The sequence below is a fragment of the Hoplias malabaricus genome, chromosome 15 (assembly GCF_029633855.1).
Source record: "Hoplias malabaricus isolate fHopMal1 chromosome 15, fHopMal1.hap1, whole genome shotgun sequence".
Lineage (NCBI taxonomy): Eukaryota > Metazoa > Chordata > Actinopteri > Characiformes > Erythrinidae > Hoplias > Hoplias malabaricus.
Genome location: NC_089814.1, coordinates 9,322,377 through 9,340,759, shown reverse-complemented (window position 1 = coordinate 9,340,759; position 18,383 = coordinate 9,322,377). Strand labels below are relative to the sequence as shown.

The 18,383-nt window shown below is 39.4% G+C and overlaps 1 protein-coding gene across 3 annotated transcripts; it reads left to right on the top strand.

Moving 5' to 3' along the window:
• Positions 1 to 1,673: 1,673 nt before the first annotated feature.
• LOC136668630 (retinol dehydrogenase 12-like) lies at positions 1,674 to 18,118 on the top strand. 3 transcript variants are annotated; one of them, XM_066646264.1, is made up of 7 exons: positions 1,674 to 2,025; positions 2,425 to 2,678; positions 4,718 to 4,957; positions 5,417 to 5,506; positions 5,631 to 5,819; positions 9,903 to 10,012; positions 17,088 to 18,118. In XM_066646264.1, exons 2-7 carry the CDS (start codon positions 2,513 to 2,515, stop codon positions 17,265 to 17,267), a joined length of 975 nt encoding a protein of 324 aa, XP_066502361.1. In that variant the 5' UTR covers positions 1,674 to 2,025; positions 2,425 to 2,512; the 3' UTR covers positions 17,268 to 18,118. The 3 variants fall into 3 exon arrangements, with proteins under 3 accessions (XP_066502361.1, XP_066502360.1, XP_066502359.1); XM_066646263.1 differs by having other exon boundaries at positions 1,674 to 2,281; XM_066646262.1 differs by having other exon boundaries at positions 1,674 to 2,330.
• Positions 18,119 to 18,383: the final 265 nt, after the last annotated feature.

Genomic DNA, 18,383 nt, shown 5'->3' with positions numbered 1-18,383 from the left:
AATTTCCTGGCAGTGCTGTCTTTTTTTTTCCACCGTCAGAAGCCGCACACTCACTCTTTCTACTCACTTCCCGCTTTTCTTTACATCACGTGACTTCTTCAACCAATCATAAATCAGGATGAATATTTGTGATAATAAAGAACAGTTATTCCCTTAAATATTTCGACTTAACTTCTGCCAGAATAAAACTTTGAAATATAAAAGGTAAAACAATTAACTATAACATTAACTATAACATTTATTCAGTGTATTGGCCCAATTTAACCCTTACAATACCATTAGAGATGTGTTTCAGATATGTATATTTCAGAGTACTGAAGTGAAAGGGCAGGTCCTGGCTTAACTCCTAGCTCGAACTCCGAGTTAAAGGAGCAATCTGTAGGATATTTACTGTTCTTATTCATAAAATGTCCAGGGTGTGTGTTCATAGATTAAGGAAACAGTCAAAGCTTAAACGCTACTGCCTCTCACAGCATTGCTAAAGCAGTATATTCTGTTCTGTAAGTGTCCATTATGATCCCGCCTGTGTCCCGCCCTCTGTCCAATCATTTTACAGTCCACCGTGTGGCCAAGTCTACAAGCGATGTCTTGCAGCCAGGAAACGACCACATGAACAGAGTTAATGTAGGGTGACCAGACGTGCTCTTTTACCCGGACATGTCCTCTTTTTTACACTTAAAAAATGTCTAGGCAGAATTTCACAAACGTCCGGGATTGTGTTTTTTTCTGGAGCTTACATAGAATTTCGAGAAGCGTTTCGTTCACAAACTAGTCCCGCCCTGCCCTACTCTGATTGGTTCGCTTGAGTGAGAAGGGGGCGTGGTGAAGTAGCCTAAAATCTTCTTATTGGACGGTCTGACTGTAGAGCTACCGTTATTGGTCGATAACCTTCTCTGTAAACATTTAATTGGTCAGTCTGCACGTCAGTTGTCCTTGTTTACGTCGGGCAAAGCTCATGTACCTACCCTCATCTCGAGCAGCTATGTCGAAACGTAAATGTAAATTCTCGGATGAATTAAAAAAGAAATTCCCATGTTTTGTGTAGCAAATAAAGGTGTAAAGGACCTAAAAGCACACATAGGTTCAGCTAAGCATACAACGGCAGCGAGGAACCCTGGAAAATAAAAGTGTTTCAAAACGAGTTTTGTTTATAAACGTAGCGCAAGCTTCGGTTCTTAAGATGGCACAGAGAATTCAAGAACCTGGCGAGTAACGCCATTAGGACTCCGACACGTGTCTATGGTGGATCAAAATTTTTGACTACAAATATTGTGGATAAGATGTTCTGCCTCCTAAAAAGACATTTGTGGTGTAAAGGAAAATCGATAAGTAACACCAGCCTTGTCTAGTCGAAATATTTCAGGTGGATTTGGATAGAAAAGACTTGTAAATATAGTTATATATTATATAGTTTATATATAGTTAAATATATAATTTAGTGAAATGATGAACACGTTTTTGTGTTAATAATTAATATGTTGATTATGGCACTTTCTACTTAGACATTAAGTTCTTATACTCGTCTTTTGCCTGTTCGTTCAGTTTTCCTCAAACTGGCAACCTGCTCGAGCTCCACGTCTGAGGGGGAGGGGGAGGAGGAGAGGAGGGGAGGGGAGGGGGCAGACAGCTTTCTCCACTCTTTTGAAACTGTATTATAGTTCCGATTTAAACGCTTGATGTCACTATTACTTATTGCTCCTTTAAAATGCCCTGCTCTCAGTCAGCAGGGCAACAGTGAGATGTTTTACTTGCTGTATTGTGTTTTGTGCCTGGAATGACACTTTTTACTGCATGGACTAATGGATTGTTGCCTTGTTTCTGTGTGGAATATACAGTGTTAAGGAGCTGGACATTTTAGAATTGGTTTCACCTCTGGATTACACTGTGTTGGAGTGATGGACTTTGCTGTGTTTGAGTGTTAGACGTCTTTGTCCTTGCCATTGCTGAAGGGAACTGCCAGATGGATCCAATTTAACACCCCTGCTTACACCACCAGAGGTCTTCCTGGATGTCTGACTGGTTCCAGTGGGCATTAAACATACTAATCTGTGGACTCATTTCCTTGCTTGATTATACTCAGTAATTTCCTTGTAATGTTGTGAGGTCTAGCTAGTAATTCTTGTCTGCCTGCCTCCTTTGTTGCTATTCCTGTCCCGTGTGTTACTGGGTACTGGTACTCAGTTTGGATTTCTGTTTTGTTGACAGTGCCCTATGTTCTGAATGGTGTCCTGAGCATTTTGCCTATTAACTTGGTAGTTCATCTGCAAATGGATCCTTCAGTGTGAGCCTTTGAGTGCTGGTCTTTGCTGGGTTTGATTATTTGGACTTTGGTGTGTTTAAGTGCTGGATTTTGCTGAATGTTAATGTGGAATTTCCTGTGTGGGAGAGAAAAGTAAATCTGGGCTCATCCTTGTTTCCATTCAGAGTTTGGAGGCTGCATACAGTGTTCTCTTCAATTATTTTGCCAAGAACTCTACATCGCTGAGGAGTAGTGAGTGAACTCTATTTATAAATGTGTTCCTGGAACTACGTAGATCTCTTCTCCCACCCGCTGTGGTTTGCATGCACTGTGGTGCTTGCTGCAGTGGTGCGTGTGCAACGGAGGGGCCGGTGGGATCCACGCACCTGTCCTATTCAGCTTTCAGGCAAAACAGCCATTGTGACTGGAGCAAACACAGGTAAGGAAACTATGACTTCACCCACCACTGACACGGTGGAATACAAGATGTCTGGTTACAACTGGGCCATGGTCTGAGAGCATGTCTACAAAAAATGTAGACAGCATGATTCAGTCATTGAAATGTAAACGATTAAAATGACTTCCTTGTTTCTGTATCTCCATTTGATCAGATTCACTTAAGTATATCAGTGCCCTTTGTAGTTCTAAAACCACAAACTGTAGTTCATTTCTTACTTTAAATACCTTATTAGCCCATTCTTCACTCTGTTCTCCAATTGTCAGGACACTGTAGAGCCAGAATGATCTTGCTGGTGGACCACTGATATTGTGGTGGTGTGTTAGTGTGTGTTGTATGAGTGGATTAGACGTAGAAATTGTCTACCCACTATCCACTCCCTGTAGGAGCCAAAGACAGTAGCTGATCTGTTGCTGCATATTTTGTTTCATTCCTCCTCTAATCCTCATTAGGGTTAGCCAGCGGGCTGCTGGGAAGACATTTTAGCAGCAGCAATGAGGTTTTTTAAATAATCCAGCAGCACTGCTCTGTCTTGACCGAGAAACATGGTGAAAGGGTTAACCAAAGTGTGTGGAACTGATCAAATAGAAAAAATGAATGTAGAAAGAAGATGGTCATTTAAACGTTATGGTTGATGGGTGTGAAACAGATTGAATGGCTTATTGCAACAACACTTAGTGGCTTTAAAAACGTTAATGTATGTTCATGTCACTTTTCATAAACACACTGTCATACAACAATGTCCAAGCACCATATCTTGTTGTGAAATATCTATTCGTAGACATGCTTGAAACTTTAAAATGCACTGGATGCCCCGTTCCCATTGCCACATTTGTAAACCTGGAATACACTTTTGGGTCTTGATCATGCTGACAGATTCAGCTGTGTTAGACTGTAGGACTGGAGGTTGACTGTGGAATAAACTTTGAGGAACTTAGTGACCCCTAATTCAATCACGTGCTCAAAGGCAACCAGTGCATTGCAAGGTCTGAGTGGGAGTACCATAAAATGCCGTAGATGCCATGCACAGGGTAAACACAGTCTATCACTGGCATTGAGCATGAGAGGCACATTCCAGTAGTCAATCCTGAGATCTAAAGAGCTGAATCACGTGAAGCCAGTGTGTCATTGAGGCTGGGGTGTGGCGTACAGCTGGTATCCCACAGATAAATACAAGCTACTGTCCTTGTTTTTTCACTAGGACAACAGGAGCTCACCATAGATGGCTCAGTATTCCCCATGGCTGCCATCTCTTTCACTTTTTTTAGTAGCAAGCTTCTAATATTAGATAACCTTCCATCCAGGATTGAGTTATATCTCATACACAAAGCACATACACTCACATCAGTTATCCCCCAGTCTAAACAGTTCCCTGCATTAACATACAACCCCAAAATAGCCGCATTGTCCAAGGAAAGTAAGGCTGGGAACTTTTCCTGTCTCCCTGGTGAGTCTAGACCTCTATTAACTGCATCATAATTTTATTGTAGTTGTACTGTAAGTTTCCTCTTTTAGCCAAATATGACCCAAATGAGTAAGACAGAAAACCTTCTGCATAAACATCCCCGAAACTCAGGTTTCTCCAGAAATATGACAACTCCTTATGAAACTGATAGTCCTCTTTATTGAAAGGTGGTATTTCCTCCAGATGGCTTTGGCATTCGGCTCACCCGCTGCATGTGTAAGTGCTGAGTGACCACAGCTGTAAATATTTTTCACGGGTGGAAAAAAAACCACTGTTTTACTGTTTACTCGAGTGTATGGGAAAATTATAGTGATTGTAATTCCACGTTTCACAGTCCTACTTATCCCAAACACTGTCTTTTGTTCAAGTGCTTTTCAGTAATGGCTTACAAATAGCTTCCACACACGTTGTTCCGTATATCACAGTGCAAGAATGCACAGAAACAGCAGTTGGTGTTTTAGGTCTGATCCAAGAATGAAGCTTGGTTTGCTGTCTTTATCTCTTGCTGGTTTTCTGATGGTGACGGTTTACATTTATGTTTTTATCTGTACTACAGGTATAGGAAAGTTCATTGCCCTGGACTTTGCTCGTCGTGGGGCTAGGGTTATTCTGGCTTGCAGAAGTGAGGCTCGTGGGACAGCAGCGCTAAAGGAGATCCGACAGCGCAGCGGCAACCAGAACGTTCACCTGCGGATAGTGGATACATCTTCTCTCGATTCAGTCCGCAATTTTGCAGCTCAGATCCTGGAGGAGGAGAAAGAGCTCCACATACTTGTCAATAATGCTGGAGTATCAGGTATCAGTCTGTCAATGTGGCCTTCGGTTTATTGAGGCCCCATTCATTTACACATTTAAAACGATGTGTGTCAGAAAGTAATCAGATTATTTTACAACATAATATAGGGCTGAGGAATTTCTGCAAACAGCCCAATGTCTTCTGACTCATTGTGGTTAGTGAAAGACCTTCTAAAAATTACCATGTCACAAACAAATTTGGAGGTCTAAATTAACATCAATGCTGGCGCAGTCAGAAAGGTGACTGTTTAAATTTACAACAACAGACATAGCTCTAAAATAGCTGCTAATTCTAAAGACCTTTTGGTTATTAGAGCAGTGCAGGCTGAAGTGTTCACCTGGAGAACACAACATCAATATCATTAAGATGCCACATGTAACCTATTTCTTATAACACTAATACGCCCAGCAAAATAAATGTGAAGCACATGCATGTCCCTATCTGTGACTTTGTGTGCAGGCCTTCCCAAAGGGATCACCTCAGATGGATTGGAAGTGTCCTTCGCCACAAATCACATCGGGCCCTTCCTGCTCACTAATCTGCTTCTTGGTCAGACTTCCTTCTGTTTGCTTTTAGCTTCATTAGATGCTTGCCATATGTGGCACTTGAACTGCAGCCTAACTTTTGATGTTTGATTGAGTATTTAGTGGGGGTTTTTTTGCTTCTAAACCAGATCTCCTGAAAAAATCAGCTCCAGCACGTATCGTAAATATTTCCTCTTTAGTCCAATGGAAAGGAAAAGTGGACTTCTCTCATTTCCACGGCGAGAACTTGACCTATGAGATGAGCAGTGTGTATAATCACACCAAGCTTCACAATGTCATCTGGACTAATGAGCTGGCACGCAGACTGCATGGAACAGGTAGAGAACCACAACAACAACAACAACAATAAATATAATAATAATAATAGGACATCACATAAAGCTACTGTCTCTGCCACCCAGCTCCAGGGTTCTTGTGCCCTGAGTTTAGTCATATCCTGCAGTCACTGTCTGTGAGGTCACTGGGAAGTACTCCGTTTTTCTTTCTTCAATCTATAAATACTTGCTGCTAGGTGGACTGTGTGTGTGTGTAATTATTTAGTCTCTGTCTGTAGGGCAGCATTTTCCATTTTGTGTTATCAGAGTCAAACCATATACAAGTACGCAGTGAAATGAGACGAATGTGGTGCACGGTGTCGCAGCACCAAAAGGACAGCAAGCAATTTTAGCTAAGCTTAAACTTCCAGTGTTCCAAAAACTGAGAAGGCTAAGAAGTGGTTTCCAAATTATGTACAGTTCAGACTCTTGGCCGCCAGTGTCTCTCATTTTTCAGTAGAGATAAGCATGAAGAAAACAGTCCTAATGTACTGCAGTCCCAGTAGCCTGTACAGCTCATTATCTTCATAAGATAATTTTGTTATGATGTGGTTTAAAGGAAGCGTGATTAGGGAGGAGTGAAAAATAAAAACAATTATGAAGGCAGTGGTACAAAGCAATAGAGTAATCAGACCGGTCTGATCACATTTCTGCTTGTTCAGTTAGTTAGAAGTTACTGATTAAGTCACCATGTCATTTTTAGATCTTTATATCAATTGAAACTAGCTGGTATAGATAGCTGGTTTAATGTCACGAGCAGGACTCTGGCAAAACAAGGAAAAGGTGAACCAGAAAGAGAGACAAGAGTAGCAAGGGTTACATTCATTCATTGTCAGTAACCGCTGATCCAGTTCAGGGTCGCAGTGGGGTTTGGAGCCAACCCGGAATCATTGGGCGCAAGGCTGGAACACACCCTGAAGGGGGCACCAGTCCTTCACAGGGCAACACACACACATTTACTCACACCTATGGACACCACCTACCAACGTGTACCTACCACCTACCAGAGTACCTGGAAGAAACCCACGTGGACACAGGGAGGACACAAAGACAGTCACAGTCACAGACAGTCGCCCGGAACGGGACTTGAACCCACAACCTCCAGGTCCCTGGAGCAAGGGTTACAATGAACAGCAAATACAAGTGACACAGGCTTTATAAAGACACAGGTGGAACCTTTCATAGATGTTCTAGTTATAACCATTCATAAGGGTTTTAAGTATAGCCTTTATAAATGGTTCTATCTAGCACTATGAGAACAAGCCAAAGAATGTAAAATGGTTCTACTTACAGTGTAACAGGAATCACCTGTGAGCTGGGTCACATGACTAGAAACAGGTCACAGGTGTGGGGCATAGCCAAAGGAGCCATAAGGGAGTTGCATAGGACAGGAAACCAAAGAACACAAAGCAGACACAAAACAGAAGAAACCCTGAAACTTAGTACAGAAATATATAAAATATAAATACAATATACTGTCAAAAAATATGAAATCATTGTCTTTTATTTTATTTTTTGTGTAGTGTACTGCACTAAATCCAAGTAAATTCAGTCTCTCTGAAATGACATAAAGAGTTCATGGGTGTTCTTTAAGTATTTAGCATATTAATTACTAATGGAACAGTAAATAAATGAAATCAAATCAAATTTATTTATATAGCGCTTTTCACAACTGATGTTGTCACAAAGCAGCTTCACAGTATTCCAGTAAAGACAAGATTTGACATGAAATGTAAAAACAAAATGTAAAACCCTCAAGTGAGCAAGCCAGGGGCGACAGTGGCAAGGAAAAAAAAACTCCCTCAGCTGAGGAAGAAACCTTGGGAGGAACCAAGGCTCACAAGGGGTGACCCATCCTCCTCTGGTCAAATAATATTTTGTAAATAATTTCCAACCCTAGAATGTCTATAATCTGTAGGATATTCCTCTGTCGTATTGGCCTCTGATATAATGTTTTAATGCAGAATGAAAGAGCCTGAAATGCAAAGGTTTACAGGCAACACAGGGAGTCCTGGCTTTGCAGGAGGTGTGTCATAAATATTCTCTTTCCAGAAAAACCTGTTTATCAATGTACTGACAGCAGTTTGGAGAACTGCCTCCAAAACCATCAGACCGATCCTAATATTTAATGCGTCCCACAGAACTGCTCCTAAATCAGTCCGCACAGTTTGGCGTTGTTATAAAGCTAGCCATCCTTCCGACTTCACTAAAATAGTTGTAAATTTATACTGGCTTGTCATCCTGCCAGCTACGCCAAAATTGTTGTAAATACCCCCAGTGTTGTTCATGAGGCCATGGTTGTTGGAAGGTCTTTCCCTGGCAAAGTCAGGACACGCTTGGTTGCAAGCAGAGGAGATGTTTAATAGGAAAGGCGTGCACATTAACCCATGATGCCTGTGCCATGTCTGGCTTGTCCCCAAGCAGTGTAAGTCTAAACCAAAGCAGTCTGGGCCTTTACCCCAAGCAATCTGACAATACCTCACTAGCTGACTGGTTAAGTACAGGAGGTCCCTCGCCTTAAGGTGATATACAAACACATACAAAATTATCAAAGTATGATGCAGGAGGTGAGGGGGAGGGGTGTGAATTTATCACTCAAAAAGGTTGGGAGACAAAGGGTCATTTCAATACAGATAAGGGGAGACAGCAAAAGGTTTTGTCAGAAGACAGAAATGACAGTCTTTGTAAGTTCTGGGAAACCAAATGATAGACCCTACATCTCTAGTTACTACTTTCTGGTTGCGCGCTGTACATGCATCTTACAAGTACAAGTAGGAACCACTCAGTGATATGTACTTATTTTTCTTATGGAGAAGTTACACTGTAAGTACACTCCAAGATGGCGGCACAGTGGCTTAGTGGTTAGCACGTTCGCCTCCCAGCGCTGGGATCTTTGGTTCAAGTCCCATCTGGGTGGAGTTTCCATGTTCTCCCTGTGTCTGCGTGGGTTTCCTCCTCTGGTTTTCTCCCACAGTCCAAAAACATGGAGGGTAGGTGAATTGGCTTCTCTAATAAATGTCCTGGTGTGTGAGTGAATGAGTGTGTATGTGAATGAATGTCTGTATGTGTGAATGAATGTGTGTGTGCCCAGAAATGGATTGGCGCTCTGTCCTGGGTGAAATCCTAGTGCCCGATGCAGTCCTCCAGGTGGACGGTCGTTCCTGGTCGAGAGCACGCTGTGCGCGTTTGGCTGCCACTTCTCACCAGTGTGTGTGTGGATTGAGTTTTCTGAGCGTTCTGAGCAGTGTGGATTGTAAAGCGTCCTTGGGTGTCTAAAAAGACGCTATATAAGTGTAAAGATACATACATACAAGATGCATCACGTTACATTGTAAATTTACAAATTTACATTGTCTTTTCCCTGTAGTTACAGTGCAACATGCTGTGTTCTTTCATGCTAGGTACAGGGAAAATACACTCTAAATCACAGGGTGTATTAGAAAGTGTTACCCACAATTCAACCTGGAACAGCAAATTCAGATAACAAACTGATAAAAAATATATATATATATATCTGTTCCTCTCTGGTTGGGAATTCAGTTCTGTTCCTCGTTCCCTCATTCTCACACCCCATAGCTGTGATGTTTTCTGCATTACAATGTTAACTACCATTTTCTGGAGAAAGGAGAAGCATGGACTAATCACACCCATACTTGTGAAGTGCATTTTTTGGTGACCAATGACAACATTATGGAAAAAACTCAAAAATAGCTTTCAATAGAGGACAAATGAATCCATACAATGCTCAAGAATGCCTTTATTCCTGACTTTATTTTTCATTACAATGTATAAAAAAACTCTCTTTTAACACAGAGTGCCACACAAAACAAAAGAAGCAGAGAGTTCCTGTTTACAGACAACACCCTCTGTTGATAAATTTTTTTAAATGACAAAGACGTTCACTAATGAGTCTAAGTGAAAGTTGTGGCTGAGAAATGAACAAAGCTGTTAATTTTTCCTTTCCACATTAAATGCCACAGCAGTAACAAACAATGTTATTAACATATCCCTATATTGCAGTAGCCCTTTAATCACAAGTAATACAAATTAAAAACCTTTAATTTTGAAATGTGTGTGTGATTTCAGGTGTTACAGCAAACTCTCTACATCCAGGTATAGTCATGACCAGAGTTATGAGACATTACCACTGGCTGGTTCGACTGATCTTCAATATGATTGGAATTTTCTTCTTCAAGGTAAATTACAGACAACATTCATTCAGTTTATGTTCTTTAACCTGTTAATCTGTTAATCTGTTTTGAAATAAAATACATTTGCTACTGAAAAATATCACTTGTAAACCTGCAAGTATGCGTGAAATCACTACTGAAAATGATTCTAGTCTCAGATTCTAAAGAAGTGCTTTTTGCACACTTGATTTATGATTGCTGCTTCTGACGGAGCTGCGGAATGACACAATAATGCTCTGTTTCCTCAGAGGCAACAATCATGTGGTATTCTATGGAACTATGTTAGGGTCAAATTTAGTTCATTTGAAAAAAAAATCTGAAACTGAAAGTTCAAATCTTGAGATTGAACTTTGAAAAAATACAACAGTGCATTCAAAATTTAAAAAAGTGTAGGATGATTTTTCCCAGCAAAGTGATGGGAAACTAAAGTGTGGCTGTGGAACTACACACTCTGACAAAGTTTATAGCTCTTGTACTGCGAATGTTGTCTAAAAGAGCTCACTATAAAGGACTTTGTCAGTGAAGTCAATGTGTTAAACTGAATATTGCATATAACGTGAGTGTTCAGCGATAGTTCTCATTGTCAACACTGAGAAAACTCCTTCGCCTTCATTGCTATGCTGTCACTCGTTAGACCACGCCCCTCTCCACTGATGTCCCGCCTCCCACGCAAGAAAAGGGTCAAAAGTCTGAAACTGAAAAAAAGGATCTGAATTTGAAATTGAAAACTATAAGATCATAATATATAGGAATGTGAACGTTGAAAAGAAATTATTTATTCCAAAAAAGAAAATAATTGAATCAAAATTCTATTTAAACTGGGAAAAAAAACATCCTACACTTTGCACTGTTGTATTAACAAGACTTTTGACCCTAATATAGCTCCATACTATTCCACTTTTTCTTAACACCTGCCTCATAAGAGACAGAGCATTAGTGTTTATCTTTCTGCAGCTCCTTCAGAGGCAGCAGTCATAACTCAAATGGGCAGGAATGTACTTCTTCAGAATATGCAGAGCATTATAACATTCTGCAGCTTCCTCTGAAGCAATGAGTTACATTATGCCCTTTTCAAGTGAAAAACAAAATACTGAGAGGTTTGAATCACTTCCAGTACATTTATAAAACAGAACTAAGTTTACAGTAACAAAAATTCAAATTATATTGCACTTTATCCTTCCAAAGACATTTCTGGCCAACAGAGCCGGCAAACACGAGGGTCTAGATGGAGCTTTACGGGTTTATGACACAGTATTTGAAAATCTCAGCCCAGTGCATTTTAACCCGTCACAATCATCCCCGCCTGTTGGTTGGTAACCACTTATACATTCCTTCTGCTTCAAAGGCAGCACTGCCTCCAAAACCATTTTCAGTACAGATGGTACTGGCTAGGCCAAGGCCTGCCACCAAACAAAGACAGAACTGCTGATTAGTCACTGGAGGTAAAAGGTACCTGTGACAGACCTAATGCAGTTCTCTCTGGGTTGTTTATGTTTAGTATCTCCGGTTCTTTTAAGGTGGAATAGTATGTTTGCAACTGGTGTTTGAACATGGGTTAATTTTAACTTGTCTGTAAATTTTTATTCACTGTTTAACTGTTAACTGTTAGTTAATGCAGTTAGCCATCTCCTGAATTTGGAGACATTTCCTCTATGGAGCAAACAGAGAGAGAAGCTGGTTTTGACAATGCTCAGGTTAGATTTGCTCTTGTATAAAACAGGATATAGCCTGCTCCTGTTTGATTTGTCAGTTCTTTTTTGAGAGCATGTGCACACACACTCAGATTTCCCCTGTGTCCTTGCAAATGAATGCAAGACATTTTCAAGAATTTGAAGCCCTTCGTAGCTAAACATAATGTCCCATAATCAAATTATTTAAATGAAAGTGTTAATCATTTCCCTAAAATATCTACCTAAGCTAGCGAAAGGCAAAAGGTTAATGAGCCACCACCATTTTTCCTGTATTCCTGTTTCATATTTGATTTTCTAATTAGACCTTAAACGTTTCAGTAGACAATGCTGGTGTTAACCTCTTTATTGATTTTTCATTTCCACAAAAAATATAATTTTAAGAGGCAGATGTGGCTCTAATTCTACCATACCTTTTTTTGAGTGTACTTTTGAGTGCAGTGCTGAAGTTACATGCTACAATACCCCAAGATACCAGCAAAAATACTGACCTTGATTTTACTCCTAAGTTGACTAGCCAATCAGCCATCTGCCCAAATAATCAATCACAACATTGCTCCCTTAGTAGCTAATAAGGGACAAAATATTCAAGCACTTCCTGTTTATTTGAGTCAGTAGAAATGTATGGTAATAACAGTAGAGTTTTATATACCTCTACTCTTGTATGCATATATAGCAAACATTTCATTGCTTAGAATATGTTTCTGCTTCTAATTTTCTGAAGACTTTTGACATCATTGTTGCATTAAAAATACCAGTGATTGCATGATATTAGGCAATTGTTTGCAAAAACACAGAAAGTAGGAAAACGTGTATCTGAAAGTATGTGCACTGTTATTTATAAGTGCAAAGCTGATCTGGGCAAGAAAAGTACATTTTTGAGCACCTATAAATTATTCATATAAATGAAATCTCTGCTGCAAGAATCATGGTCTTAAAAAATGTGCTCTAGATTTTTGGCAGTAAAATCACACGGTAGAAGGCATCTGTGGGGTGGCATGGTGACGCAGCAGGTAGTGTCGCAGTCACACAGCTCCAGGAACCTGGAGGTTATGGGTTCAAGTCCCACTCCGGGTAACTGTTTGGTTCTCCCTGTGTCTGCGTGGGTTTCTTCCGGGTGCTCCGGTTTCCTCCCACGTTCCAAAATCACACGTTGGTAGGTGGATTGGTGGCTCAAAAAATAAGTGTCCATAGGTGTGAGTGAATGTGTGAGTGTGTGTCGCCCTGTGAAGCATTTAGTTTGTTCCCACCTTGCGGGTAGGCTCTGGACACACCGCGACATTTAACTGGATAAGTGGTTGCAGACAATGAACAGTCGGGAACAGTTTCAGACACAATGAAAATCAATAGTTGGAATGAACTTTGTCATTCAGACTTTACATCAATTGTGTAATTATACCATAAAAAACAGCACAGACAAACATAAAATACATGTATAGTAAAAAATACAGAATAATTTTGCATGCTGCAACCAAATTGGCAGCACTGACGTACTACCCACCTGCACCCATTATCCTGCGTATAAAAACAATCACGTTTGTTAATATAGTGATTTTTATAACCTGATGTTGTCACAAAGCTGCTTTACAAACATCCAAAAATAATAGAAAATCTAAATTAGTAACCTCATGTGAGCAAGCCAAAGATAACAGTGGCATTTAAGAACTCCCTCGAAGCTGGAGGAAGAAACCTTGAGAGGAGTCAAGACTCACTAACTGGTCGAACCAACCTCCTCTTATCAAAGAAAAAAACACTCAAAGGCTAAGCACTTAATGGACCTCCATGAATATTTCACATTATTTTAGTTACTGACATATATAAGTATGAATTAAAATGAAAATAGCAGCTTAATTTGCTTTAAAACTGACAATTTTATTAAATTGACGGAAAAACACGAGCTCGGTACGGAAATTCTTGAACGCCACCGTGACGTCACTGGTGGACAACAGCTGAACAACGCCGCGGTAAAACACCGTTATGACTGACTGTTATGACAGTATCTAGCTAAATAACCAACATTATTCATGACAATAGCCTAGCAATAAGCTAAACTCAAATGTAGAGGTACCGTTATTCTTGTAAATGTGATCGAAGTCGAACTCGAATTCATCCGACACTATAAACCTCCGTAATGCAGCTACGTAGCCGAGTATAATCTGAGCCACCGAGTTTAGCAAGTCAAGCTAACGTTAACTAACACCAACTAAAACAGGCGAAGTGAGTGTCCTTACCCTGTTTACCTCCATGTTACAGAGGCTCTTGAACACCTTTCGTTGGTTTCCTTACATGCCCATATTGTTGGAAAAGTGCCAGTGAAATGAGCTACAGATAACGGAGTGAGCGGATGGTCCTTTCCAAAGTGCCCGTTTAAAGTTGGCAAATTTAGTCCATTTTCTGGATGTTTTGGGATCTTTGGGCCATTTGTGCACAGATGTCCCACTGTACATTGAATGATTGCAGCCAAAAACAACACACCTTTTTGTCATTCTGCATTAAATTAAGTGCAGCTTCTAGAGTTGTTGTCCACCATCTACGTCACAGGCAAGACGCCTATTAGAGTTTCCCAACACCGTTGGGGGGTGGGGGGGGACAACGGTCTTTTAAACCTTATTCCTTGAATTAGTAAGAAATAACATGTTTTCTGACTATCAGTAAACACAAGTTAGGAACTCAAATTCCACTGGATTTATTTGTTTGACACTAAGCCTGCTTAGCCTTTAACGCCTTTAGCCTTTAACCACAAAATATCGATTGTGTGATGGTCAGTATGAGAGCAATTACAACATGTGATGTTTGCTGTATGCACTGTCAATAAAAGGATCAGTTCATGGCAGACTTTGAGAGTGATAAAAGGAACAGATGGAACATTTTACTAGGCCTGTTTGACACCACATAAAGCAGTTTGGCCAAATTAGGACATGCACTGTCCAGTTTATTCCCAGGCTGAATTAATACCAGACTTTCCATCCTTACGCTCATGCTTTAAATATGTTTCATATTAGTTAACTGTATGATGGGTGTTGCTGGAAATGAATAAGCATGAATCCCTTTCCATAATTTGCCATGGATTACTCAAGTAACTGCTTTTTTTCTATAACACTGATGGTATTTATATTTATATTAATGGAATTGTGCAAAACTGGAGTTTTGTAATATGGCAGACTTTTAATCACCCTTCTACAGTCTTACTCAGTTCCTAACTTGTGATAGGCCAATATCCAGGAGAATATGACTCAATGAGCCAGTATAGTATATAAAACGATTCATCAAAAAGTGCACTTTATAAACACAGATCAGTCACTGTTTCAATGAAAGTTAAACTAGACAGAATAAATGAGCCATTTGCTCAAATCAATTCATTTAAAAAATGTTCCAAACTATCAAACCATTCATTACAGCCGTTATTCAGTTTTCCCAAAATAAAATTGTTTACATAATTTCCCTAAAATTAGCAAAAAGGCATTTTGCCTCACTTGACTGTGGCCAACCTACATCGGTGTGTTGATGTGATAAAAAGAGAATTTTAGGAAATATTTTTAGATATTTAAAATGGATAATGAAAAATAAAATGTATAGATCTTAGGTTATGGTGTTCTACATTGGCTGGCTCTGGACTTTCATCTTGTCAGAGACATAACAAGCCATAACTACATTTGCACACGTATCTCATCACTGAACTTTGAGTTGTTTTAATCATCAGGTCTCCGTTAAAGGAACACTAGGAAAGATTGTTTGTTTTGTTTTGTTTTTTTGTTTGTTTGTTTGTTTGTTTGTTATTTCCTAGTGTAATTCAATCAATAATAAATTCAATGGGGAGGTGGGGGTTTAGTTCTGAGCCCACAGTAGTGACAGTAGAGCCTCGATTCTCCAGTGAAGCATCACAATGATTTTGACGCTGTAGTTTTTCATAAAAATATTGTGTAGTGTTCTTTAAACCAACAACCTTAGATTTAAGAAATCAAAATTTTTAAATTATTGATGAATGTAATCACCGATATCTGCTCTAAAACAAGTTTGCTGTTTTGTTTTGTTTTGTTTTGTTTTTTTCTTAATGGAGAAACTTGAAACCCTGATCTCTGGGAGGGACCTCTCATTTCTCAGGCCTGGCATTAATAAAGTCTTAAGTAGACCTTTGAAGTTCATTCATTCATTGTCTATAACCGTCTATTCAGTTCGGGGCCACAGTTCCTTTGACACTTCACCTTTAAATCCGTTCCTTTTGTGCACTGTTGCTCGATATATCATGTTCCCAGTAAGTTATGAGGTGTTAAATTAATTTGTGCCAACCTTAAATCCAGATTTTCCTTACAGTTGTGAACCTGTTCTGAAGGAGAGATTTCTCATTTGTTTGTCTCTGAAATGTTCTTCAGGGGACTTCCACCGTGACCCTTTTTCTGACAGCGTATAATATCCAGATATATTTTGACTGGATTATTTTTATACATTAATTACATTAAAATACATAACAAGCCTGACCAGACGAGGTGCGATTTTATATCCCTGTGTAAAAAAACACATTCTTCACCATACGTGTAATACAAGCAGTGAACATACAGGGAAAGGCTGTATCTCGTAGCTGCTGTGATTTCTGGGTTATTTATGGGCAATAACTCTCCAGATGGATTTTTCTCTACATTTTTTCTACATCACAGAAGTCAAGATTTTGGCCTGTGTAATCCACACATAACTCATCTTGGAAGTGTTTACACCAGTTTTGTTTCCATGCGGACAAATGTATCATGACATGACATAACAGTGTATCATGTTACCAGTAAGTTTCAAGGTGTTACATGATCTTGCACCACACCTATATCCAGATTTTCCTTAGTTGTATGCCTGGTTCAACATAAATAAGGCCTTTACTGTGCCTCTGAAACCCAAGATGGTGTTTGAAACCACAGCCCTGGGACCCTGGAGCTGTGTAACAGTTAAACTCCATGCAGCACCGTCATGGAATTCACCCTCTGGAATTCAATCATTCATCATCAGTAACCACTTACGTAGTTCAGGGTCACAGTGGGTACAGAGCCTACCCGGAATCACTGGAGCCCCCTCTGGAATTTCCCTTTTGAACTTAAACAAGTGTTTACTCGGAATATTGATCAGTCTTGATTGTTTAGCCTAGAATCGAATAGACATAAGGACATAAGGAAAATTTAGGGTGGACTACAGCCCCTAATACAGACCTAGTATTGCCCCTGGGGACATTACATAACGTTGGGTTTCCAATTTAAAATGCTATGCTTCTTCACTCTCAGGTTGGAGCTAAACTGCTTATGACAAAGATAAAGAACTGTGTTTTTGTGACTGAAGAAATGCCAATTGAACAAAAATGGATTATTTGTAAGTAGAAATAGAGTCTTGAGATTTATGTCCATCTCTCTGTCCTGCAGTCCTCTGAGGAAGGTGCGGTCTGTCCAATATACTGTGCGATAGCACAGGAGACAGAGGGAATCACTGGAAAATATTTCGACAGTGACTGCTCTCTTGTCCTCCCAGCTCCACTGGCCAGAGATCCTGCTATTGCTGCAAAAGCCTTCGAGTACTGTGAGAGACTAACTGCTAAACAGTAAACTGCTAACACAATACAACACTTAAATATAACATGATTATTCCTTGGGGGATAAAGAAGTCACCTGTCTAGCTAAGACTTTGTAAACAAGCTTTAACTTTTCGTAATGTTCAGACATGCTTTGCCAATACATGCACACCCATTAGTGAACAAGGTTAAGTTTATTCTGCATTGTAAAATGATGCAAATTTATTCTTGTTGTGTGGTCATCTTATGTTTTCTCAACAATATGCTCAGTCTGCTTTATATATTTTTGTTACAGATTATTCTAGTTTATTACTAAAGAAAATGTAAACAATCCTGATCAAAAATGTGTACATTTCTGCAAGAAAAATACAAAAGACTCAGCGTGTGAATATATAAATTTAAACCACTAAAATATGAATATATAGTTTCTTTTGACTTTATTTCCTTTTAAATCTGAATGTGTGTATTCTCCATGTGTTAATGTATGTATAAATTGTTCAATTGTTAAATAAATTTGATATGTTTGTGTGTGTGTATATATATATATATATATATATAATTTATTTATCATATAATAATAAAGCTTGACTTAGGGATGGAGGTATATTTAGTGCAAAACCCCTCCTGAGCACCTGTGAAATTTGTAGTTGTATAAAATAGTCACACGTGTATCAGTAAATTTGAAGTCACAGAGAAAATCTCTTCAGCAGTTGCAAACCTGTAGATTTTTTGCTCTCCCACAGTTACACCTTCACAAATTCATCATTGCAGGTGCACAAATCTTAATTCTACGCACACATGTACAAAATCTGGTGCAAAACACATTCACACACTTTTATAAAACATGCACAAAAGTGACACTGAATCTGTGCAATGTGAATTTCACACCTGTATTTTTTGCACAAACACAAGTCAATGGTTACAGCTGCTTGAATCTGCAGCTACGAGTCTCACACGCTGTCTTCTTTGCTCACACATGACTTCTTTATGAAATAAGATATCATTTATATGATATGATAAGACGTCAAACAACATATTTTACAGGTCTTGGCTCGGAAAATGCAATTGTCTGAAGGTTTAATGTTGTAACGCCACCACAGATGTGTATTAAAACACAGCAATGCTACTAAAGAAAGTGTTCTATATTGCC